This window comes from Aspergillus affinis (assembly GCF_023601865.1).
Source record: "Aspergillus affinis strain CMG 70 chromosome Unknown NODE_50_length_218328_cov_87_076623, whole genome shotgun sequence".
NCBI classification, from domain to species: Eukaryota; Fungi; Ascomycota; class Eurotiomycetes; order Eurotiales; family Aspergillaceae; genus Aspergillus; species Aspergillus affinis.
Window position 1 is genome coordinate 176,484 of NW_026515831.1, and position 24,225 is coordinate 200,708.

The 24,225-nt window shown below is 48.9% G+C and overlaps 11 protein-coding genes across 11 annotated transcripts; 6 read left to right on the forward strand and 5 right to left on the reverse strand.

Moving 5' to 3' along the window:
* Nucleotides 1–1,088: 1,088 nt before the first annotated feature.
* Nucleotides 1,089–1,973, reverse strand: KD926_008151 (uncharacterized protein; the record flags this gene model as incomplete). The annotated part of the gene is made up of 1 exon (XM_053100846.1): nucleotides 1,089–1,973. One exon carries the CDS (start codon nucleotides 1,971–1,973, stop codon nucleotides 1,089–1,091), a length of 885 nt encoding a protein of 294 aa, XP_052955565.1.
* A 693-nt stretch (nucleotides 1,974–2,666) lies between these two features.
* On the forward strand, nucleotides 2,667–4,234 carry KD926_008152 (MFS general substrate transporter; the record flags this gene model as incomplete). The annotated part of the gene is made up of 2 exons (XM_053100847.1): nucleotides 2,667–2,687; nucleotides 3,425–4,234. 2 exons carry the CDS (start codon nucleotides 2,667–2,669, stop codon nucleotides 4,232–4,234), a joined length of 831 nt encoding a protein of 276 aa, XP_052955566.1.
* Nucleotides 4,235–5,878: 1,644 nt separating this feature from the next.
* On the reverse strand, nucleotides 5,879–7,178 carry KD926_008153 (NAD(P)-dependent alcohol dehydrogenase; the record flags this gene model as incomplete). The annotated part of the gene is made up of 5 exons (XM_053100848.1): nucleotides 5,879–6,119; nucleotides 6,191–6,724; nucleotides 6,784–6,913; nucleotides 6,970–7,129; nucleotides 7,176–7,178. The coding sequence occupies 5 exons, from the start codon at nucleotides 7,176–7,178 to the stop codon at nucleotides 5,879–5,881; spliced, it is 1,068 nt and encodes a 355-aa protein (XP_052955567.1).
* Nucleotides 7,179–7,678: 500 nt separating this feature from the next.
* On the forward strand, nucleotides 7,679–8,572 carry KD926_008154 (oxidoreductase; the record flags this gene model as incomplete). Its single annotated transcript, XM_053100849.1, has 3 exons — nucleotides 7,679–7,762; nucleotides 7,914–8,288; nucleotides 8,363–8,572. 3 exons carry the CDS (start codon nucleotides 7,679–7,681, stop codon nucleotides 8,570–8,572), a joined length of 669 nt encoding a protein of 222 aa, XP_052955568.1.
* A 755-nt stretch (nucleotides 8,573–9,327) lies between these two features.
* KD926_008155 (uncharacterized protein) lies at nucleotides 9,328–10,512 on the forward strand (the record flags this gene model as incomplete). Its single annotated transcript, XM_053100850.1, has 3 exons — nucleotides 9,328–9,533; nucleotides 9,590–9,826; nucleotides 9,930–10,512. The coding sequence occupies 3 exons, from the start codon at nucleotides 9,328–9,330 to the stop codon at nucleotides 10,510–10,512; spliced, it is 1,026 nt and encodes a 341-aa protein (XP_052955569.1).
* A 565-nt stretch (nucleotides 10,513–11,077) lies between these two features.
* KD926_008156 (DUF3140 domain-containing protein) lies at nucleotides 11,078–11,564 on the reverse strand (the record flags this gene model as incomplete). Its single annotated transcript, XM_053100851.1, has 3 exons — nucleotides 11,078–11,279; nucleotides 11,363–11,479; nucleotides 11,536–11,564. The coding sequence occupies 3 exons, from the start codon at nucleotides 11,562–11,564 to the stop codon at nucleotides 11,078–11,080; spliced, it is 348 nt and encodes a 115-aa protein (XP_052955570.1).
* A 2,353-nt stretch (nucleotides 11,565–13,917) lies between these two features.
* KD926_008157 (ferric reductase family protein) lies at nucleotides 13,918–15,996 on the forward strand (the record flags this gene model as incomplete). The annotated part of the gene is made up of 1 exon (XM_053100853.1): nucleotides 13,918–15,996. One exon carries the CDS (start codon nucleotides 13,918–13,920, stop codon nucleotides 15,994–15,996), a length of 2,079 nt encoding a protein of 692 aa, XP_052955571.1.
* Nucleotides 15,997–16,622: 626 nt separating this feature from the next.
* Nucleotides 16,623–17,780, forward strand: KD926_008158 (putative short chain dehydrogenase/reductase; the record flags this gene model as incomplete). The annotated part of the gene is made up of 5 exons (XM_053100854.1): nucleotides 16,623–16,713; nucleotides 16,769–16,817; nucleotides 16,884–16,949; nucleotides 16,998–17,438; nucleotides 17,504–17,780. 5 exons carry the CDS (start codon nucleotides 16,623–16,625, stop codon nucleotides 17,778–17,780), a joined length of 924 nt encoding a protein of 307 aa, XP_052955572.1.
* A 387-nt stretch (nucleotides 17,781–18,167) lies between these two features.
* KD926_008159 (bZIP transcription factor) lies at nucleotides 18,168–19,113 on the reverse strand (the record flags this gene model as incomplete). The annotated part of the gene is made up of 2 exons (XM_053100855.1): nucleotides 18,168–18,898; nucleotides 18,963–19,113. 2 exons carry the CDS (start codon nucleotides 19,111–19,113, stop codon nucleotides 18,168–18,170), a joined length of 882 nt encoding a protein of 293 aa, XP_052955573.1.
* A 926-nt stretch (nucleotides 19,114–20,039) lies between these two features.
* Nucleotides 20,040–21,077, forward strand: KD926_008160 (alpha/beta hydrolase; the record flags this gene model as incomplete). Its single annotated transcript, XM_053100856.1, has 1 exon — nucleotides 20,040–21,077. One exon carries the CDS (start codon nucleotides 20,040–20,042, stop codon nucleotides 21,075–21,077), a length of 1,038 nt encoding a protein of 345 aa, XP_052955574.1.
* Nucleotides 21,078–22,151: 1,074 nt separating this feature from the next.
* KD926_008161 (uncharacterized protein) lies at nucleotides 22,152–23,508 on the reverse strand (the record flags this gene model as incomplete). Its single annotated transcript, XM_053100857.1, has 3 exons — nucleotides 22,152–22,655; nucleotides 23,055–23,194; nucleotides 23,370–23,508. 3 exons carry the CDS (start codon nucleotides 23,506–23,508, stop codon nucleotides 22,152–22,154), a joined length of 783 nt encoding a protein of 260 aa, XP_052955575.1.
* Between the last annotated feature and the right edge of the window lie 717 nt (nucleotides 23,509–24,225).

Below are 24,225 nucleotides of genomic sequence, written 5' to 3' on the forward strand. Positions count from 1 at the left end.
CTGGGAAACGGAACGGGGGAGAACCTGGCTGCATATAAAACGGTGGCTAGAACCCTCAGGAAAGATGGTACCAAAGCCTATTATTTCTTCCCCTACACTTCCCCCAAGCACCAGCACACACCCTTAACCCATCTAATACGACCCCTTAGCCCGCAAGATGGTCAATGCTGTATTTCAAGTTGACAGCTTTCGACTATTGGAGCCTCCTCGAGCACCCCCCGTCATACAATTCCCTAAGATTCCCCAGACACCCAACGCCTGCCTCCATCGCTGATATTGCCGTTCTCTCCAACCCGCGTCATGATTCTTGCCAGATAAAGCTCTTGAAATATCAATCTCAGAATCCCCTTCCTGCTCGGCCACCTGTTGAAGTGTGTGCTCAGTTCCTGTCATAGCTGATATGTCTCCACAATCACTACCACTACGGCACCAACGGCAAAATGGCCCGCCAAACTCGGCATTATCGGTGGCAAAGCCAAAACAAAGGCTCCCATCCGCAGTGAAGTCCCCGGATTTACACCAGGATCTAGTGTCTTTTCGTCTCTGAACAGAAGTCAGTCAAAGAGAGCAGTCGACTAAGAGGTCGCTAGTCCCTCAGAAACAGCAGTCCCGGATCGTCATCCCATATTAAAAGGAGAAACCTCATACAGTCCCCTTCCAGCTGCGACAACTGCAGCCCCCGAGATATAGGAATAAAGGGCAGCACGAGGCGAAGAGCAAAGCTCCTACGAAAAAGCGGGGATTCTGGATTACAGGCCGAAAACACATTGTAATGAACCTTTTGGATATGAAATAGCGATAATAATACATTATCAGGTCATAAGGACCAGCCCCTATAGCGAATTGACAAGCCAAGTAAAGAGAAAAACAACGTCTGTCACCCACTCAAAAAGATGCCACAGCAAGTCCTCACCGCCGCGAGGCCCGTGGACAACTGCGGTCATGCTGATTTCAATCTCTACAACCATCAAGGCGGAAAAACAAGCATCAGTAGCAAGAACATGGTTTCCGCCCGTCAGATCCATGCTTTTGAACCCAAGCATTCGAAGCGCCATGCAACATCATAAAGACCCTAAAATAATCCAAAGCTACTGCGACGTGCGGCGTTGCCGACGATACTCCCATAGCTGGTGCAGAAGGCCAATCAGCATGTCTTTCGTTATTACAACGTCATGTTCTCCAGGATTCACCGCTTGTCGGCTGATAAATAGCTCTAACGGAAGGTGAATATTATCAGCGGAGACTGTCACTCCTGTATCAATATCGAGATAGAATCCAGAAACCGACAGAGAGCCAGCGATATTCAAAATGTCGACACACGACGTCCGGACAGCGGGGCAGAGGTTGTTCCGTGTGTCAATATCAGTCACTTGATGTCCTTGTTTCCAAACGGATATTGTAATAGGGTTGTCATCCGTCTCTGCACAGAGATACTTAAAGGAAATCGTAATCACAGCTTGGACTGGCGACTGAGGGGCTTCTAACCAGCCATGCGCGTCGAATGATAGGTGAGAGGCAGATTCGGATGTGCCAATTTCGATAACGCATGTCGGTTTGGAGGAGGCGGTGATCGGAGCCCAACAGAGGTCAGGTTCTTTGATCCAATTCCCAAGGTCATTAAGTGGAGACGGCAGCGAGAGGCACTCATCATCGACATTCATGGCCATTAATTGCTTGTCAATCATCTTTCGGACCAGAGCAGCAATAATCTCGTGGTCCCACCCCGGCATCACCTTCACAAGTAAAGTTTCAGTCGGGCGATGATATTGAAACTTGATAAACTTGCAGGGTCGTGTCTCGTCAGCTGACAAAACATTGAACTCTTTCACTGTCACCTGTCGGAACTTGAGTATCTGCTGACTGGTTTCGAGTTTTTGTAACGAATTGTACTGCTGACGTGCGACGTCAAGGAGATGTTCAACTGTAAAGTATTTGACTGCGTCCGAGTTGTCTGCAAGAAGTATGCCAGGCATCGTTTGAACGTCGCTCGAGGTATTTGTAGAGGGGGCAGAACATTCAGTAAGAGGAGGTGTACAGCCTCTCAACTGAGTCGTTGCTTGTGGCAACACCTCCATGATACTAGGAAGGAACGACACGACAAACAACGGCCAAGAATCTAAACGCAGGGAGCATTAGCAGACTGCCTAGTTTTAACAGGATGATGCACAAGTTAATTATACTGACTGGATTTGAGGACTGTAATAAGATCCCTTGAGGAAACTCAGAGAGGATTGATGTGAGCGAAGCAAGATACCGCAGGCCGCACACGTGACGTCTGACGCCAGATGACGAGTGTAAACCGCGACCGACTGGCAACGCCCACACCCACAAGACGGCCACTGCTGTACTTAGAAACTGGCCTGACCAACGACTCCGTAGAATATATACATACACGAGAGCGAGTGGATAGGATTGTCAGGAAATAGAGAATAGGAAAGGATGGATCGTGGGTAGGCCGTCGATCGTTGAGATAGGTGGGTTCGTCAGGAGGGAGGATTGCGGGGCCCTAGTCCCTTGACGCGCGACTACAAGTCAGTGTAGCACGGCCAAACCTCCTCTCACCTCGTTCCACTGCCCTCTCTTACCTTACCTTACCCGCACCCCACCTCTACAGATCTTGGTACCATACAGTTCTGTTACACTCAGATCTATAGATTCAAGTTAGCATGTCGAAGGTTGCTGAGCATGTACGTGGGGGCGATTTAATATCAACACCCCCAGTCCACCGCCTTTTCCACACCGCCTACCTAATAAGATTTATACGCTTTATTCTAAAGCTAGAACATGATCCTGATACTGAAGAAACACTTCGACTATTGATTGAGGCTGCTAAAGAGGCATGGAATGCTATTAAAAAGCGTGTTTTAGTGAAGCTATCTACTACTATGCCTTATCATATTAAGGCAATTATTGAAGCAGGAGGTTTATGTCGGCAGAATAGTAGAGAAATTGCGTCCGAGGGCATAGTCCGCTGCGGGCGAATGAGGTTCATGCGGGTTCGCCTCACGTGAGTCGGTGGTGCGTGTTTGTGGCAGAAATATGTGGGTCTTCCTAGAAGCGATTATTCAACCAAGGAATATGATCGTTTTCAACTGAATGAAGGTCTTAATTCAACTAACTATACGATAAAGAAGCCGATATTTATGCAATTTGGGAGGCTTCCTGATCGACAAAACAGACGATATATCACGATAATACTGTCCCGAAAAATGCCGTATAAATGCAATAAAACTGCAATAAAACACAATGACAATGCAATTTTTATGCAATGAATCAATCGGCCAAGAAAGGCGATGATATAAGCGGTTTAGTCATCTCCCGCGGCCACAGTGTTGTAACTAACTAACATGTGTTACCCTATTGGTCATCTAATCCAAGCGGAGTATAAGACCCCCTGGATGATCACGTGACCCTAGGACTATAGTTGATCCACGCCGGAGGAAGGTCCTCGGATGCTGCACGCTGGCAGTGCGTGGATGTAAATGCGCGAGGGAGTGGCGGAAGCGCTGGCAAATCGACGGCCAAAAACAGAGTCGACTGCGGCTGTTTTGGGCAGCCCATTTGCGCCGCGTCGCTGTGCGATGTGTCCGTCGAAATCCTTGTTCACAAGACCGGTCGCTATCGGGAGGTCATCTGGGCCGGAACAGCGCTCTTGACCCTGGGCACTGGCTTGTTTGTGATGCTCGACATTGACACCTCACTCGTCAAGATTATCGTCTTCGAAGTAATCGGTGGGCTCGGTTTGTCCATGCTGCTCTCCACGCCCATGTTAGCCCTTCAGAATAATGTCAACCAGGTTGATGTCGCGGTCGCCACCTCAACACTGGGCTTTATTCGCAATATTTCTATCTCCTTGTCGATTGTGCTCGGTGGAGTAGTCTTCCAGGGCAGCATGGCCACTCAGAAGTCATCGCTCGTTGCCAGTGGCCTTAATCAAACCTACCTCGACGCCTTTTCCGATTATGACGCCGCGGCAAACGTGGAGATGATTCCTACCATTGATGATCCGGTGCAACACCATGCGGTGCAGAGCGCTTTTGCCTGGAGTATTCGCAATATGTTCATTATGTACACCGCTGCTGCCGGGATTGGGCTGCTGGCCTCCCCTTTCGTCAAGCATCGATTCATGAGCGCGGAGCACACGGAGACTAAGACAGGGATCGAGAACATGACGACCATAAGAAGCAGTCCCAAGAATGACAGGCGGATTAGATGTTATCGATCGTTTTGCTAAGCGTTCGATGACCTAGGTAGAGCCTAGAACCCACCTCGACATCGCGCACCAGGCAGGATGTAAATGTCGCGAGGGAATTCTTTCGAAGGACAACATACAACTCTAAGAATTCACCAAATCTAGAAGATCAACCAAAGCTGTTAGTAATATAGTATATCTGCAAAGGCCATATCCCTCTCTTTTTCTGTCGCTGTATTGGTTCTTCTAATTAAATATATCGGAGAATAGTTCCTCTGCGGTTGCTCAATCTTCTGGACGCCATTGCAGCAGTCTCGAAATAAAATTTAGAAATCTGCTTCTCTTCCCCTTCGATGACCGTAAGTAAAAAAAGTCTTTGCTCAAAATCTCGTTCCGAAGGCACGAGATTGGGGAACCTGAAAACCTCGATAATCAGTAAGACAAAATTTTAGACCCTGGCATAGTGTAATCGATTCGCTATCGAAATATCGTGAATTTTGGTTTCCTCGCTTGAGCATATCCTCTGGCGGAGGGCCGATCAAGGAGATAATTGACGCGAGGTGCTTTTCTTCGCTGTACTCCATATAACCATATTCGCAGTAGACAAATCAAAAATCAATATAAGACACAACTAAAGCAGCTCGCCACGCGCCTACTGCGACTACTGTGCCTCCAGGCGCCATTCTCTCCTTCTGCCTCGTTCTATGTGGTTGTTTCCATCTGAGCGCGTCACTAGCGGCTGCCTGACCCAGGCCTTCCTCCCCCGCCCCCTCTCCTTAAATTTCCATGTAACCATCGTCTTCCTCGCCTAGTTCGAGCCCTTCTAACAGGGTGAACGAATATTATAGATAAGATATGAAAAAAAACGTCCCCGGTCAGGATTGAACTGACAACCTCTCGATTAACAGTCGAACGCGCTAACCAATTGCGCCACGGAGACGAGCTGTTACAGATTATGCAAGAACTATGTTACTAGAGCCGGGTTGACATAATGTGGAGGAAGCCATCGCCACCTTGAAAGTCAGAAGAAGGGCATATTGTGTTATGGTCGGGCTCACTGGTGAAGACCCCTGGCCAGCCAGACTGTCGAGCTGGTCCCCATCCGAGCTTAGTAGCCACCCGGTGTCCGTTGGCAAGTATTATGTGGAGTTGCATGGGATAAAAGTATTTGAGGTTATAATGGGGTGCACGCTCCTCTTCAACACATTGAGAAGTTCGGATAGAACCAACCGGAATGGACTGGGATCTGCAGGGATTCGATCGCAAGAGGCGCAAAAGCGACATGTTTGATAATTTTGACGCGAACGTCATTTCCTGGTGCAAGGCCGAGTTGGCAACAAAGTCTCGGAAAGTGCGGAGAAGAGTAGGGAATCAAATACTCCGGTCATTGACTCGTTCTGCTGCAACTTGTATTAAAATATACCCCCTGCTTGCGCTTTGATGTACGGATATCCGGGCTATTATCCTGGGCAACAGAAAAATGCATGTACCTGTTCAGGCATCGTACAAAAGGACTTTTTGATATAGCAGCTTACTTCAACCCATAACAGCTGCGATGGTATACTTTCTAGGGTGCAATGTTTTGCCTGGTGTTTGTGGATGACGAGCAACAGATGGATTGAGATAAGATAAGACGGAAGATAAGATAAGAATCGAATGACTCATCTCTGACTAATGACCTGTCCCCTAGGGATGTCCTGCAATCATCACTTTTATCACACTCTCCTCGCCCCGCCTCACCAGCTCAAATGCCTCCTCGGCTTGCTCAAAGGTGAATCGATCTGTAATCAATCCTTTTACATCAATTTTCCCGCTCGCAATCAGATCTACCGCTGTCGGATAGCATCCCGTCGTGTACCGAATCGACCCCCGAATCGTCAGGTCGCGAATACAAGCGGTCGTGATAGGGAACACAACATTCTGACCCCTGAGATCAGCGCAATAAGACCGGTCAGGGAAATGACACTCACCTCCTTCCCCATCCCCGCCTGCACATACATCCCTCCCTTTTTGACAAGATGAACCCCTGTCTGAATGCAACTCTGCGCGCCAGTCGCCTCGATCACCACGTCCGGCCCTTCGCCTAGCTCGAACCTCTCCTTCATCATAGACGCCACATGTGTGCTCCACTCCGATTCATCAGTGGTATTTTCGGGCCTGTCAGGCGGCAAATAAACCTCGTCCGCAGCAAATAAGTTCGCAAACACTAATCGCGACTCCGAAATATCCACCCCGATTACCTTCTTGGCCGCGTAGGCCCGACAAACAGCCTGACAGAGGAGACCGATAGGACCGCATCCGAACACCACAACGGTCTGGTTCGGTCGGACATTCCCGACTTTTGTGATTTGGACCGCGACGGCGACAGGCTCGACCATGGCACCTTCTTCGAGACCCATATGCGCGGGGATGGGATAACAGTAGTCTGCCTGGGTGATGTAGTATTTGGATAACGTGCCATTGTGAGGCGGGGTGGCTGCGAAGACCGTGTCCGGACAGAGGTTGTAGGATCCTTTGCGGCAGTACTCGCAGCTTGATACATTAGCACCGACTGAAAGGAACAGCGTAGATTGAGGGCCGGTGTCACATACTGCCTGCATGGCACGCCCGGCTCAATAGCCACGCGATCACCGACCTTGACATTTTTCACGGCGGTACCGACCGCCACGACCGTCCCGGCGCTCTCATGCCCCAACACTATCGGGGATTCGAGCACGAAGTCTGACAATATCAGCTACACTGCTACAATGTAAATCGATCGATAAGGGGGAAAGAACCTCCAATCCGCCCACGTTGCCAATAGTGCACGTCACTCCCGCATATGCCAGTTTGAGCGATATGAACGCGGACATCCCACGGATCTTTCAGAGAGGGAACAGGCCTATCTTCGAAAGCGACGTCTTTGACTGCTCGTAGAACGAAGGATGGGTTTGTCTCCTGATTGATTATTAGCTGGGCCTCTTCTGGCTAGCTGTCTACACACCATATTTGGACTTGGTCTTGAATCTGGAGTTTAATGAGAGGAAGATGTTTCTTTTGCGATGGCATTTGATCAGCTACCCCGCCCTACGATTTGAGCTCGGAAGTCTAACCTCCGACGCTTTATTGCAGAAGTACATGAATTGATCTATGGATGGCGAGCGGAGAGACTCCATGATGTCATGTCGAATCGAAGTACATATCCGCGATGGGAACGTCTCCAGGATGGAAAAGCAGCGATGTCCCAGCAGCGCAGTGCCACCTTCTCGAAAGAGACCGAGAGCTTCAGAAAAGAATATAGGAACACCTGGATTAGTAGCTACACATCCTGATGTACCCCCAGAATGTTTATGCGGAGCACAATCCTCCATGGCGCGGGGCTGCAACCTCCGATGCGGGGTTCCGAAGATAGCACCATAATCCTTTACCATGGACTTGAATCTCATATGGCTTCTTTTTCTTCACTCTTAGAGAACGTTTAAAAAAGGAGAAATACAAGATTTCAAGATGGTTCTTGCCCAGCCAGAAAACAAACACGTTCTCAAAGCCTTTGACCTAACGGGCAAAGTCGCCGCCATTACAGGCAAAGATGTACTGCCCAATTTTAGCACAGAAAACAGCTAACGTGAACTAGGAGGCGCCCGTGGAATCGGTCTTGAAGTGTCAAACGGTCTGGCCGAAGCAGGAGCAAATGTACATCTGTCTCTTTCGCCTCTCCAAAGAAACGTGCTGACACAGCTAGGTCGCTCTAATCTATAACTCCTCGACCAATGCATCCTCGATAGCCAACGACATCGCAGCCAAGAACAACGTCCGAGCAGCCGCATACCAAGCCGACGTTGCAAGCCAACCGGATATCGAGCGCGTCATCCAACAAATCGCCTCCGACTTCGGAAAACTGGACATCATCGTCGTCAACTCGGGTATTCCGTGCAGTGTGCCGGCGGAGGAATGCACAGTTGAACAGTGGCACAATGTCATGAAGGTGAATCTCGATGGGGCATTTTATACCGCTCAGGCAGCCGCTCGGATCTTCAAGACTCAAGGACATGGAAACGTGATTTTCACAGCGTCAGTTAGCGCTACGTTGGTCAATGTGCCACAGAAACAAGCTGCTGTGAGTCTTTATCGTCCTTCTAATCTTTGTGGGGACTTGGAGGACTCGAGAACTGACTGATATTTGCCTCGCAGTATAATGCCTCTAAAGCCGGTGTCGTTCGATTGGCCAAATGTCTCTCTGTTGAATGGGTGGACTTTTGCCGAGTCAACTGCATTTCGCCAGGTTATATCGCAACAGAAATTTTGGATGGCTTTCCACAGGACTGGAAAGATAAATGGTTTGACCTGATTCCCGCAAAGCGGATGGCGGCCACATATGAGCTGAAAGGGGTAGGTCTGTGATCTAGAAAAGAGAGTATACGAGCTAATCATGGCAGGCATACGTATTCTGTGCCTCGGACGCGTCGAGTTACATGACTGGGGCGGATATTATAATTGATGGAGGATATACGCTTCCTTGATCTTAGATCCATCAGATAAGATCTGGGCGTAGAGTTTGTTTACTCTAATTCAGACGACATAACATCTCCGTTTAAGCTCTCACTCAACAATGATATCTAGATGAAATTTCATTTTCATGAACTCTACTACACTGTCTAGGCATCAGTAAATGAAAGTGGCGCTAGTACACTCGGCTGAAATCGTGGCTGTGCAATTTGTGCAACAATTGGGCCATTAGGTATCTCAACCCCAAGGCCATTGCATCAGATATACGGTGAAGCGGCGGGCTAATCAACACTCCAGACCTGACAGCTCGTTCTAAAAGAGTACGGTCTGTGGCGCTACGTGTCAGGTACTTACCCACTGCATTGCGATGAAACGAGCCTATCAGACACATGCCTGTTGACCAGCGTCGATCCGAGCTCCAATAACGTGCCCAATGCGGGGCAAGAATTCCCCCAAAATGAATGCTTCATCCCACGGTTGTCTCCGATATTTATCAGGAACAAATCAGTAGATGATATTTAGTGCTTTGTAGCAAGCGGATCACCCCATCAGCCCCGACAATGCGACTAGATGCCCTCGCATGCTTATTCAGTCCAACGCTAAGGCATGCAGCACATCTGCATATAAGATAAGATCGTTCACCGCTGACAATGCCCGTAACGGAATCTTACATCCATGTCCTTTCCATCCCCACAATGCCAAATCGTAACCTCAACCTTCTCAGTCTCGATGGCGGAGGAGTCCGCGGGCTTTCCACTCTCCTAATCCTGCGTCAACTAATGGAAGCGATCGATCGTGAGCATCCGCCTAAACCATGCGAGTACTTCCAATTCATTGGTGGAACTGGGTCGGGTGGGTCAGTTATATCCTCTCCTCGTTATGTTGGTTCAGTCACTAACCAAAGTATCGCAGTGTGATCGCGATCATGCTCGGTCGTCTTGAGATGGACATCGAACAGTGCATTAGAGCCTACACGCGGCTTCTTCGTCGTGTGTTCGCCAGCAAGAGAACCTTCCCCGTAGGCAGCAATTTGCGCATGCGACCGAAATACGATATCAAGCGCTTAGGATCGGCAATGCGCGCGATCCTCCGAGAGCTGAATTACGACGATGACATGCTTCTGCGGGATGAGGATGGTACATGTCGAATGTATGGATCAACCATCTTATTCCTATCCATTCTTTATTGAGAAACATACCAAAAGAAAATTACAAAAAAATAAAGAAAAAAATTAACTAACTGGACCCTCCAGATTCATCCCCGTCACCGACTCCACCAACCGCAAACTCGTCCCCTTAACCAGCTACCCAAGCCCGTACTGTCCGACAGAACTTTACAAAACAACCAGAGTATGGGAAGCGGCCCAAGCCAGCTTTGCGAGCGCGTCCCTCTTCGAGCCCGTATGCATTGGACCCAGCGGTCGCGAATTCCAAGACAGCACGGCGGAAGCGAACAACCCGATGCGCGAGGTGTGGATCGAAGCTCGTGCCCTGTGGCGCTCAGGATCTCTCGAAAGCCAGCTGCGATGTATGGTATCCATCGGAACGGGGGTCCCCTCGATCAAGCGTCTCGGGCGGAATATGTTCGGAAAGTCCCGATCAAAGCATGAGGTGGTTGATGCGGAGACGGAGACTAATCGGTTTCTAAAGGAACATACGGATCTGGATGATGATCATCGCTTGTTTCGGTTTGATGTCCCTAATGGGTTGGCGGATATTAAGCCCCATGGGGTAGATGAGATAGAGACTGTTGTGGAGGCGACTGAGGATTACCTAGCCAAGGAACTCATGTATAAGCAGGTGAGGAGGTGTGGGAAGGCTCTTGATGGTGTTTAGACCTGCTATGTTCTCTTTCCCTAGTGCGCTCTTTGCTTTTGAGTAGTTTTATTGCGTAGTATTTCTGAGATAGGCATTGCCAATATCATAATTAACGATGTCAAGGATGCTAAACCGATGAGCGTTTGGAGTGCTTGGTCATATTTTAAGCACCAGCCTTTGGGTCCGTCGAAGGCCCTGATTCTATTCGCCTCGAGTCGACGAATCATGCGTCCAAACTGTCTCAATATCTTACCGTAAACCTATTTCTCAATGTGCAAAAGCTTAGTTACATATTTGAGCTGACTACACGTGGTTGATATTAATATTGTCCTGTCGGCTGTGTTGCACAGGGCTGACATCAGCGCTTGATTGGCAACATTATCAATATTGAGTAATCAACTTATTCCCATTTTCTTCTTCTAGGTTCACCGAGTTAGTGATTACTGAGTTACCTCCTTATAAGTCGAACTCAGTAGACCTTAGAACATAATTACGCCCATTTTCTCAATAGACACACATAATACATAATATCGTACATAACTCTCCAAAGCTACCCAGAATCCAGCGCACCTAAACAAACAATCTACCTCTTCAACGGATCATGACCCCAGTTCTTCAACGACTTGTAGCTCTTGCTCTCAATATCCTGCTTCGCCTTCTCCTCCTGGGCTAAGTGCCGCTTGCAGTACGACACGACCTTGCGCATATGATCAATATCCTGGTCCCGGTAGCTGTCCGGTTCCTTGGATGGATTATGCTCGAGGATGTTGACGATTTTGCGCCCGCTGCGAGGATCCGTCAGTATTATGTATATCTATACCGTTGAATAGGTAAAGTAGCTGGGTATTTAGAGATTGGAACACCGAACCTTTCATGCCCGACCGTTTCGCCGGATTCATTCATCCACCCTGAGTCCTGCGACTGCTCTTGTTTCAACCAGTCGCGAAGTTCGTTGGGAGTCATGTTCACAATGTCATTGAATTCACTGCCCAGATTAGTTAGGCCAGAGTGATTGAGAGTTGGTGGCGATCAGGGTCGTACTCAATGACAGTTTCTTTGTCTTTGACCATTTTGCCAATATAGATCACTTGTATCTGATATTTTATGCGTTATACTTGATATGAATTTCAATATAAAAAGGATAGGGCTCGAAGACCCCTGAGACTCTTATATACCGTTATACATGACGTCATGACGATCTGGCGACCAAATTACCGCGGAATGACGAGGCCGCCGCCAGATTAAGTTCAAGGTGAGAAGCAGATCAACTTATTCACTCCCTTAATCTTTCCCTTTGGAACAAATGTTGCATTCATCTATGGTTGATGTCGTCATGATGGGGTGCTCTGGAAGGAGGTCTAGACCTTGGATAAAGGAACCGCATTTCGCGGAAGGCTATGATGATCAAGTAGACAGTTACTAGTTTGATTAGTGCATTAAACCGGAAGCATACTTATGGTCTTGATTGTATAAAAGTGGTGGGAAGAAAGAGGAATGGAAGTTTTGCAGAAAGCACCACTGGTGAAGGAATTATGCATGGCTCCCTCGACTGCGGAATATTGGAATCGATACTAAATAGAACCATCCATAGATAGGAACGTGTAAATATGAATCCGATGTGACATGCGAATGTTCTAATGACTTTAACTTGAGCATATTTTCAGTATTTAATTTTATAGCCCTTGGGTCTAATATCAAAAGAAATGATTTTCAAGGGCTGGGAAACCTTTATTTGCATCCCGTTGATACAAAGCGTCACAGGATCCGATATCTAATGCTTCCTCCCCGAAGTGACGTCGGAGCAAAGCCTATTTATTCGGAGTTAGCCAATATCAAACCATAGACACCAAAATATCGTACTATTGACCCCAACCAGGGAAATAACACCCCTGACCAATACTGAAGCACTCCGAATGATCTCCACCGGGTAACTCCGATAGCTACCAACAGCTCTAACGCCTCTACCAGATGGCGTGAATCCCGCCTTGACTCTCACTCCCGCAATAGAAACCACGCCCCTGTTTTCAACCGAGATAGCTCGTCTTGGCTCGCTAGAATTAGACGACGCCAGCAACTCGCCACTTGTCAGTCATGCCAATACTCCGGCGGAGTTTCAGCTTTGAGCTGGCGATTATGATGTGCTAATAGAAACCTCAACCTCCTTTTCTTTGCAGCAGCTCAATTAAATATCCCCGATGCCAAGATATCTCTAACACGCCGAGACCCGGACACATGGTAGAAAGGGCGGAACAAGGATGGGGGTCTGGGAGGCCCTACGGATATAGTGTACGGATACGTGCCTTGTGCACCGTAGGGCGTCATTATAAACAGGACTATTATTAATGGCAGTTGATTGACAGGTTGATATCACGTAAACTGTTATATGTAGTAGTCTGTAGGGCGTGGAGAGAATAGCCCCTGTTGCCTGGCCCAGGAACTATCGGTCCAGGAGCGTTTCGGATATACATTCAACGGACAGTAGCGGTTAACTATGTTTGTCATTTTAACCGTTGCCAGCTTTATTTGCTGACTCGCCCGACTAATACCTGTGAGCTTTAGGGAATGAAGAGAAGAAAAGAGCCTATAAAAATATATTTTCCAGAAGGTCTTCTAGAATTCAAGAAATACGGGCGAGTAGGTACTCCAGGTGATGTAAGATTTCGAGACATGGGCGATGTTTCCCCGGCGAGCGCCAAAAAGCCCGGGGTTTGGTCCGGAAGGAATTGACCGGGGATATGAATCAATCCCGGGGTCAGACAGCGAGGAGACTGAGTCGGAGTTCGAACAATCGCCAAATAGTAACAAGAGAGAGATTAATCTATCAACGACACGGCCCCTCCCGATGCGGTAATGCCAACCCTAAGTCAGACGAATGGCTCATAGGCTCAACGACTCAGTGGAGACGATCGCATTTGAGCAGATTAATTCAGGATGGACGCATCCTAATCCTCTTAGTGTCTCGGATCCACCGCCGTCGCTTGGCCTGTCTGGCAGTGCGACAGCCCAGAACTGCCTCGACCCTCCCATTCTTCCTTCGGCCCTTTCGCCGGATAATCCGAGTCGCTCGGTTCCCAGCAAGGGGGAGTAGTGAAGAATGAAGAATACACCGTAAGTGTTCTGGCATGGAATGCGAACGGTCCAAGACTCCAAGCACGTCAGGCATTTTTTCTGTGCAGTCTTGGCGTCACAGATGAGCAGATTTTGGTCTTGGCGAATCCACACTGGTTGAAGCTGTGGATCGCCCGGGAATAGATTCGCCGTTGCGATGGATTATGGGCCAGAATATTAATATGACGAGGTTTGCCCCCCCGCCGGTCGTGTCGCTCGCTGACAATCCACGCTCCCTTTTTCGCTTCACGTCGTTCTTTTCATTCCCCCGGGATCCTGGTTGATTCCCCCACGAGTATTGACTACTCGTTCGCCATGGCCATGTTATCCCCTCGCCATGACATGACCTCGTCGGGCGGCGACATGGTGCCGCACTGGGGTTATTATGAGCGAGAAATGCCATGTCCGGTTGATGCTGGTAAATGCGCATACCTGGACGTGGTCTACCACAGTCACGATTTGTCCATTCTGTATAGCATCATTCTGTGGGCCGTGATCCTTGGAATTTTACTACTCTGCTTCATCGGCCACTACTGCAACCCCGTCGGACGCCAATTCAACACCTGTGTTAGCAAGAAAGAGGACGTCGAAAACCCCGTTCATAGTCAAAGCTCCCTATATCGCATGCGGAGATCTATCACGTCGTTCTACCATCGCTATCTTGTCGCCGAATTCCTTCCCTCCGTCTTCGGCAACACGACCCGGTTCAACGTCCTGGTTCTGGTCGTCTTGACTGGCTACCTGACCGTCTTCACTTTCGTCGGCATTGTGTATAAGACCTGGTACAGTCCGGTGGAAGGCAGCCCCGACACGATCCGGGTGGGTATGGGTCCGTGGGCCGATCGCCTTGGGGTGCTGGCTTACGCCTTGACGCCGCTCTCGATACTTCTGTGCACTCGTGAATCTATTCTCTCGCTCGTTACGGGCATTCCTTACCATCACTTCAACTTCCTGCACCGCTGGCTGGGCTATATCATCTACATTCAATCCGTGCTACACACTATCGGCTGGACCATCGTCGAAAACAAGCTTAGCCAGCCACAGCCATCCACCTGGAACGAGTTTATCAAGCAAGAATACATCATTTGGGGAATCGTGGCCATGATTCTATTGACCTTCCTGGTGGTCTTCAGTACGAAATGGGCCATCCAGTTGACCGGATACGAGTTCTTTCGCAAGTCTCACTACGTCTTTGCAATGATCTACGTTGGAGCCTGTTGGGGCCACTGGGATAAGCTGGCATGCTGGATGATTGCCTCGCTGGTTGTTTGGCTACTCGATCGTGCCATCCGACTCCTGCGCACTCTCATCCTGCATTTCGGCATTCTGTCCACCCCTGACGCATCCTACCGGGGCCTCCTGATCCCCAAAGCGCACATCACCCACTTCCCGCACAACGAAGACGGCGACGTCGTTCGTCTCGACTTCCAGCACGAACACGCGCCCTGGGATATCGGCCAGCACTTTTACCTCTGCTTCCCCGGTCTCAGCATCTGGCAATCGCACCCTATGACCCCGAGCTCCGTGCCTGGTACCCGTATTCAATCACACACATACATCATCCGTGCTAAGGGTGGTCTCACGCGTGAACTCGCCCAAATTGCCCGCCACCCAGATACCGAGAAAAGCGCCAGCACGTCCATCGTCCTCAATGGGCCCTACGGCCAATCCATCGTTGACAATGACCTCGCCTGCACCGACGACATCAACCTCTTCTTCGTGGCCGGGGGCACGGGCGTCACCTTCGTCCTGCCCCTTCTGCAAGCCATCGTCCTCAACCCACTCTTCAAGACCCGTCGCAGCCAAGTCGAACTCATCTGGATCATCCGCCGTCGCTCCGACATGCACTGGATCCTGAATGAACTGGACGCCCTCCGCACAGCCACGTACTCCTGCTCTCATCTTCGCATCCGTATCTACGTATCCCGAGAGACCGAATACGAGTCGGATGTCAACGCAGACAGAAACCCGCCGTCCTACCCCCTCCCAGAGCCTCCGAAGGAATTTGAAACCGTCCCGCTTAGCCCCAAGGCCAAGGAAGCCGGCTTCACGATCCAAGAATCATCCACGACAGCGACTAGCCTTTCCCCATCCTTCAACTCTGTCGAAAAGTCCCGCCCCGCCACCATGCCACCCCGCAACTCCGACGGCTTCACCGTGCACTCCATCGGCGCCGGCGCCGGCATGTCTAAACATCCGGACCTGGCATCCGAAGTCAGCGAGTTCGTTTCGCGCACGGCCCGTGGTCCGACCAGGGTCGTGGCTAGTGGACCGGCTGGTATGATTCGGGATCTGAAGAGAGGTGTGGCGGGTTGTAATGACCCCAGGAAGGTGTTGAAGGGAAACGAGAAGTTCGATGTGCAGTTTGTGTTTGATGATCGGTTGGAGTGGTAGAATCCCCCCTGTGGGTTTCTTTCTAAATATCTACTTCTTATTCTTTTGTATATATTTTGGTTGTGTGCACAGTTGAGCGTGGTGGAGATACTGGTTGTATCTGTGCTGGACATGGGTGCATGTGCATAGCTAAGCGAATAGTTGTCAAGTAGCAGTTGGAGCGTGTTGTGTGATTATTTATATACCCCGCATCGCAGATGCATAAACCAATATTCGAGTTTATTATTATTCCTGGAATTGTGATCCTTAATAGCTTGCTAATAGAATCTTGGGCGTGGATCTAATAGCTCTGTTTCCAATGACACCATGCCGCTGTTGTTCCTAACCGGAAATCCGGTGATCTTATTTCGAACTTGATCATAAATCAACACGGCTCTTCATAAAAGTAAAAAGAGAATCGAAGATCCTATTATTCAATACTTACTCCAACTGGAGAAGATGACTGCCAGTGGGTCTGGTCCCAAGCAACTGCGAACCTTGAGAATAAGCAACTGGCATTAGTGCATTTTGGACGTCTCCACAATGTAATTGGTTGACTCTATTAAAGAACACCGTTATTCCTCTGGAAGGTTAGATTTCCAATAGTTAACTTATACATTCGTCTCCTTCTCCAAAGGACCTTCATCATGGCCGGCTTCCGCTATAAAAATCCTGTCGATTGCAACGTGGACTTTGATGCCTCAAGTGTGAAAGGCAAGACTGCCATTGTCACTGGTGGTGAGTGTCTTATTGTGAAAGTAAATCGAAGAGTACATTTGCTGAAACCAAATAGGCGCAAATGGAATTGGAGAGGCATATGTACGAGCTCTCGTTGCAGCAGGGTAAGACGGTAGTAAATGATACTCAGCTCCTACCATCAACCCAGTACTCACGCAAACTCTATGTAGATCGACAGTGGTAATCGGCGATCGTGATGTTGAAAGAGGGAAAATGCTCGAAGAAGAGTTGACAGGGTATGTCTATGGTTCCTTCATGAGGAATGGTCACTAACCCTGTCAAAGAGTGAAGTTCATCGCATGCGATACCACAATCTGGGAAGACCAAGTCCAGCTATTCCGAACCGCAGCTTCGTTCTCCCCGACTGGCAAGATCTCCTACGTCGTCGCAAATGCTGGCATTCATCGCAAGGACGAAGTCTTCGCATATGACGGCGATGATAAATTGCCCCAGAAGCCTGACCTCGCCACCATTGACGTGAATCTCATCGGGACCCTATATACGGCGAAGCTTGCGTCGCATTATTTCATTAAACAGAACGGACAACAGCAGTCCACGACACAGGAAGACACCTGTTTGATCTTGATAGGATCCGGGGCGGCCTTTTTGGACTGTCCTCGAGGTCCTCAGTATTGCGCTACGAAATGGGCTATGCGAGGTATCATGCATTCTTTGCGGAGGACGGCTTTCTATTACGGAAGTCGTGTGAATGTCATTTCGCCATGGTAAGAAAAATAAACTCATCCTCTGCTCCTTGAAATAGTCTCGTGCCTTGTGCTAATGAGACCAGGTATATCAAGACGAATATCCTCTCTGATGAGGCGTTTGCGCACGTCACGAGTGTAGGTGTTGAATTCGCGGAAGCCTCTGAGGCTGGAGAATGTCTATTGAGGATCCTCAGCGATAGTACGATCAACGGTCGCTCCTTCTTTGTTTCTGGCAAGAAATGGTCATCGAGGGGATATCTTGATCTAGATTTTGATGATTATGAGGAGGGTTCGTTGATTGAGGAAATTCAAAAGGATCAGGTCAAGTCGGCTCCTGTTGAACTGGGGCTGTTTGTTTAATGGCACAGGCGGAGTTCGGCACTGATAGAGGCTACGGGTTTGTAATTTTTCCAGACTGAGGAATGGTTTCGTTAACTTGTCGGAGTTAAGAAATGATAAGCGAACCAGGATGACTAGTTGAACCATGGTTTGAAGCACTCACTGGGCGGTTCTTGGCATTGCGGCATCGGCCCAAGACACTGATTGCTCTAATGCTTTATTTTTGCCACATAGAAATGATCATTGCTCATAGCTTACTATGCAGTCTGTTCAGGTGGACATTACACAGAGGTCTTTCAAATTAGCTTGCACAAGGGGCCAATTGGCCTAACGGTCATGAAATTCAATCGAAAACAATTACAGACGCGAGAAACGCTCAAAAGAAAAAGACCAATCTGTCTCTCACACCTATAGTCCTGAAAATATCTCTCTCCAAATTAGAGGTTTCTCCCCTCTCGAACTTCTCCACCGATTTGTCGAAGCAAGCAGCTCCGGTGAGCCACCAAGTAGCCATTTCCATTTCCGTGCAAAGGCCTCCGTCACTTCCCAGTTTCTCGCATCCCACGAGTCTCCCCACACAAGCAACGTAGCAGCGGTATTCCGGGTGTCCCAAAAAGCCATGAGATCATGACAAAGGTCATCGTCATCCCAAGAGTCCCCCGCAAGAATCATAGCGTCGCGCATGTGCGGGAACGGGAAAAAGTCCAACCACGGATGATGAGGAATTTGCAACTGAATAGATGTCGGACGTAAGCAGGGCGGAATGCCCTCGACTAAGAAGCCGGAGTTGGGCTGCGTCAGATTGAAGATCGATATTGAATCGTCACTTTGCATCCATACGGGTGTCATTCCAATGGCAGTGATGTTTTCGTTGATGGCGCGGTGCACGTTTAGTCGACTCAGACCGATTAAGTGGTCTCGGTTTGGTGCGCCTTGCATATAGCTCTCATAGGCTTTTGCTGCGAACCATTCGCGGAATTCTCGGGCGCGTGGAGGCGCGAGACGGCATTCCCAGATTTCATCATATTGGCCCTGGGAGTCAAGCAGGGGCAGTATGCTCGAATTAAATGGAGTGGAGGAAGCGGTAGTCGCAATGGCAGTAGTACGTGAATCCGCTTGACTCTCTTGTTTTCTAGACCCTAAAAAGCAATTATTAATGAGGACGACTGTGCACTTGGGTTTAAATAGTTTGTATGCACGTACGGAAGCGCCGCTGATTTAGTCGGTTCTGTAATTTCCTTCGTTCCTTCCGATTTATGATTCCAGTCCAATCATCCTCAGCTTTACGGGCGCCAACCTGTTGGGGCATTTGGCACAGTGGAATGACCTGTGCTTCTGACGAGGGATCTGCCATTGCGTGCCTGGTATGGGGAAATGTATGCAAGGTGATGACAAGCTAAACAGGCAGTGGGAGTACTCCGTAGATGGCACGGTGGATAATAAAGGACAGGTGGGAGTATAGGATATAGCGTCGCCACTAGAAAAATCTCGTCTGCCTGTTGGGCAATGCGTGGAGGTGGATCCTCAGATCGCAGTCCCGATTGGCCTTAGTAGGTGGAGAGACCCATGTAAGCAAATGTCCCCGGATTGATTGGCTCATCGTGTTAAAGTTCCTATCAGCCGTTTCAGGACGCGTGGATTTAGATTATGGCGCTGGTCAGACAGTACAGAGTAGGTAGGGTCTCCTATCGTACCGCTACTGGCTATCTAAACTTATTACACTCATGTTGATGTCACAGGACTCGGTCGAGCGAAGCTCGATAGAAGTTAAGCCATTCTGGTGCTACTGTTATGGAATTGCATTAAAAGCGAGCTATAATCTTCTGGATAGGCAGAAGCAATATGAGTGCTGTGCATCGATGTGAAGAAGGTCCGGTAGAAGACGGCGTTTGGAGCCAAGAATTGATCATCGTGAATGCAGCACGTTGATTGGATTCCGGGGTTCTAGAGAATAAGCAACAGACATTAGACCCGGACCTTTTTGGGGGAAACAGGAACGCCGAGACAAGATGATGATTTTTGATGACACACTAATCTCTACCATAGTTTGTCGATGAATGCAGCACAACCTCGGTATACATCTTCAATGGATCAAAACAATCCACGCATTAATCAGGTATCAAGATTAGATCTTGGCAAGATGACTGCATTGCGTGATCTCATTTCCCACCTCATCATTTATAAACCCAAGGGCCTGCCACTGAACGAAGGCACATTACCTGTCCAACTCACTATCATTTCCTGCTAGTTCAATTGTGACCAACCATCAGCGGCATCATCATGAAGACTGTGTCAGGAAGTATCGCCGTCCTCGGCATGGCAATGTCAGTCATGGCACAGAACATGTCCTACGGAGCCGATAATTTCTACCGCAGCAGCAATGTGTTTATCCAGCCAATCACCTTCCCAACCCACTACGAGACAACTGTCGCGGGGAATCTCTTCTACCCCAAAAACCAGAACCAAAGCAGTGGTTGGCCAGCTGTTGTCGTCGGTCACCCCATGGGCGCTGTGAAAGAGCAAAGTGCCAACCTCTACGCCACCAAGCTGGCCGAGCAGGGATTTGTCACGATCACTTTTGATCTCCCCTACTGGGGCGGCTCCAACGAGGGTGAGCCGCGCAACTCAGTCTTGCCGGATCTCTACGCAGAGGCATTTAGCGCGGCAGTCGACTACCTTGGCACCCAGGACATCCTATCTGTTGATCGCGAGCGCATCGGAGGCCTCGGTATCTGTGGCAGTGGTTCCTTTGTGATCAGCGCTGCGAAGCTAGACCCGCGCCTCAGAGCCATCGCCACGTCCAGTATGTACAACATGGGCGCGCTGTCCCGTCATGGATTGGGACACTCTCAAAGCGTCAATGAGCTCAAGCAAACCATCTCCGAGGCAGCCGAGCAGCGCTGGACCGGACTCGATGGCGGCGAAGTGCAGCATACCAGCGGCACTCCGAATCGCCTCACGCGCAATTCCACCGCTATCGACCGTGAATTCTATGATTACTACCGCACTCGACGTGGCGAAGTCACTCCCGTTGACTCTACCCCTGAGCTCAGCACCCACCCTACACTCGCCACGTTCACCAAGTTCGTCAACTTTTACCCATTCAACGGAATTGATACTATCTCACCCCGCCCGATGCTATTCATTGCGGGCACCCAAGCGCACTCTCGCGAGTTCAGTGAAGACGCCTATTCGCGCGCCAACGAGCCGAAAGAACTTTACTGGGTGCCTGGTGCTGGTCATGTCGACCTGTACGATCGCACCGAGCTTATCCCGTTCCAGAAGCTCACCGAGTTCTATCAGAGAAATCTTGCTTAAGGTGAAAAATCCAGGTTCCAGGGGGTCTGTGTCTGACTGATGAACTATGAGTTTGGTTTCTATGCCCGTTGGTGGAGGTCGCTATAGATGTCTAAGTTGTACTATCGAAGAATATGTTCACTATATCTTATTATTATCTTTCTGCAACTAGCGTGGAGGAAGTAAGGCGACATATGTATTAGAACATACAGACAACTGATTCTAGGGGCCTTTTCTTTTTCCAATAAAAGTCCGACATATAAGTAGTCGGCCTCGTGTGTTGAATAATACTTGTTCATATTATTTTCTGGTTGCGATCTTAATTGGTCCAAAAAGTAGGTTAACTAAGTACGGCTGTAGGTCTATTCAAGACTTAATGATCTAATTGAAGTAAGTTACCCAGAAAAGGCAACCTGTGACTAAACTCTGCAAAATTTGGATGAATAGATATATTGATGATGCCGACATATTGACATATCACCCAAGATCGCCCAATCTATGATCAGGGGCTGAACTGGGGAGGAAAATGCAGCGGCACATCAAGACGAGATTGGGATAAGAACATATTACTAATAGTTTCGCTGGAATTGTTCAAGTCAGTTCATAGTAACTCCGAACAAACCCTTCTATCAAGTGAAAGGAACATATCACAAACCTTATTCAATACTTGCACATGAAGCGGGTCTTTCAATCCAGGATACAACCCCAATAGTGCGTGCGTGGGCTCCTGCCCTACACGCAGCCTCGTAATCCCTTGCATATATTTAACTACTCGCGGGGAGAGATCGTCCTCTGGCGTACCTGATCTCATGCGTCTGGCTAACCCTTCTCCTTCCTGTTGTAGGCTTCTGGTCGGCGCCACCCGACATATGTGATATGTCAGTCTGTTCCTTTACTATCTGGTAGATTTTGCGATTGTGCTGTTTATTTTAACTCGTGTTGAATGGGTTTGACACCGAGATGTAATTGTTAAATTTGATGTCGGGAAAAACTACTGAACCTGCAAAACTTATTGAAAGAGTTTTAACAATAATACGATAATCCTAACATTCAAGCAAAAGGAGGGCTAATCTTGATATCATGCTCCTCGGCACTTTAGATAAACGAAGAGAATGCTGGAATAAACCTGGTTTCTTTCAACCGATCAAAAACCACACAATGGCCCTCGCCGACCGCCAGTTTCTCAGTGAACCCGACCCCACGGATTTTATCGAGACTCATCTCCCTGTTCCTATCCAGTAACGTGAAACCCGCTTTCACGAGGGCCCAGCATTCGGGTGGAATCCTACGCGCACATAGTCCGTACTCGTGACACATAGCGAGATAATCGGTTTGATGCCCGGTCCACCAGATCTCAAGCTCGCTCCAAGCGTCTTCCTGAGGTGCAGTTCCCTTGAGACCGAAGTATTCTGCCAGAATCGGCCACTTGCGCGACCAAGACCCGGGATCAGACGTGCCTGCGACGTTGAAAGCTTGTTTGTTTGCAGACTCTGGGGTTACGACTGATAGGTAGATTTTAGCTTTGCTGAGCGCTCTGGGAGGAGTCGGTGGATGTGTAGGTATAATTTCTGAAGGTGCTGGGAAAGGAAACTTCAGCTCCTGCGCCGTGGATGTAGCGGTATGGAGAAAGGTAAAGGCCAACGGGCTCGACGTAGGTCATTCATGAGACGTTGGGGACGAATCCTTGAAAGCTGAGAGTTAGCTTCGCTGATATTGTGGAAATAGAAAGGCAATGCAGACCTAGAATCTGATCCGTTCGAGCCTCGGTATACCCCCATGACCTATTCTTCGGCATGGCACGTACGATATCCACCTGGTCATAGTAGAATATCTCGTCACCGTAAGGGGACGGGGTGCGAGGAGCATTTTCTTTCAGTTGGGGGGTTAATAACGATCTTATCCATGTGCTGGAACACCGCGACACTATAATGCTAGACAACATATCTCTTTCAGTCGTTGATTCACCGACGGGAGAAATAGAGCGGTTAAAGCACATACATTCGTTCCTGTCCGCAAGACGAAAAACTTCAAGCCCGAGCAAAGCTTATCCACCGCATGCACAGCATTATATGTCATACGGACATTAATCGCCTTGATATCCATCACATTTTCTTTATATGCAGTGGCATTTGAATTTGCTGCTCATTTCCCGGGTTAGTGCAATGTGAACATCCCGGATTCTAGTCCTTCAATGCAACAGTAGCAAACAAATCCGAAGTTGAGCGAGACAGAAAAAGGTCCTGACCTACCGCAATAATAAACATGTGTTACATCCTCCAGATCCGCAATTTGGCTTCTCATCCGCTCAATAACCTGCTCCAGATTCCCCCGCAAAGTTCGTGGAGTCCAGATAGGAGAGAAGGTTTTTGGCGACGGCCCAGCCGGAGATCCCGCTTGCGCCGAACACAAGTGCGACATTATTTGTCTTGTTATTTGTGGCGGGGGTGGACATGTTGGGGAATTAAATGTGATATATCTAGTTGGCGGCGGGAAGAGAAAGACTAGGATCGAGGGGTCAGCGGGATCCTTCCTATGCATCAACCGGGGGAAATGTTGTATTTGTCTCACTTCCAGCACTGAGAACACGATGCTCCATTTTTGTACTTTAGTCTGCACTTTCACTGTGCATTGCCTGGGCTTACGAATTACGACGAACGGCGAACTTAATTTCGGTGTGCTATACTTGATTTAGTATTCACCGGCTGTTGTCAGTGCGTAGGGAGAGGTCATGGCTAATATTCCTGGTTTTGAGTTTGAAGGTCGTAGATCAGCATTGAGAAATATGGCGGGGAATAATTTTCATAACCATAGGAGGAAGAAGGCAGAGTCCAGACACTTCTCGGATTGCCTTTTGAAGGAATCAATAGGGCTAGGACCGACCCCTGATCTCATGTCTCGTCGCTCACTGGGCCGTTTAATGTCCGCGTTGTGAGATGTCAACTGCAGCCAGCCCGAGCCAACCCGTTATAGTGTAGCGTGGCAAGGGAACTTTCTGCTGGTGTCCAAACTTCAAGTGATCGGCCCATCGGGGGACTCTCGCATGAAACGGCGGGTCAGAGTCCGATTGGCGGCTAGTCAATCTGACAGATCGTTTTGGCTGGGTCAAAGGGTCCAGATAGGGATAGATTGGCGTCAAACTAGAGGCAAATCCTTGTTTAGAGCATCGGGA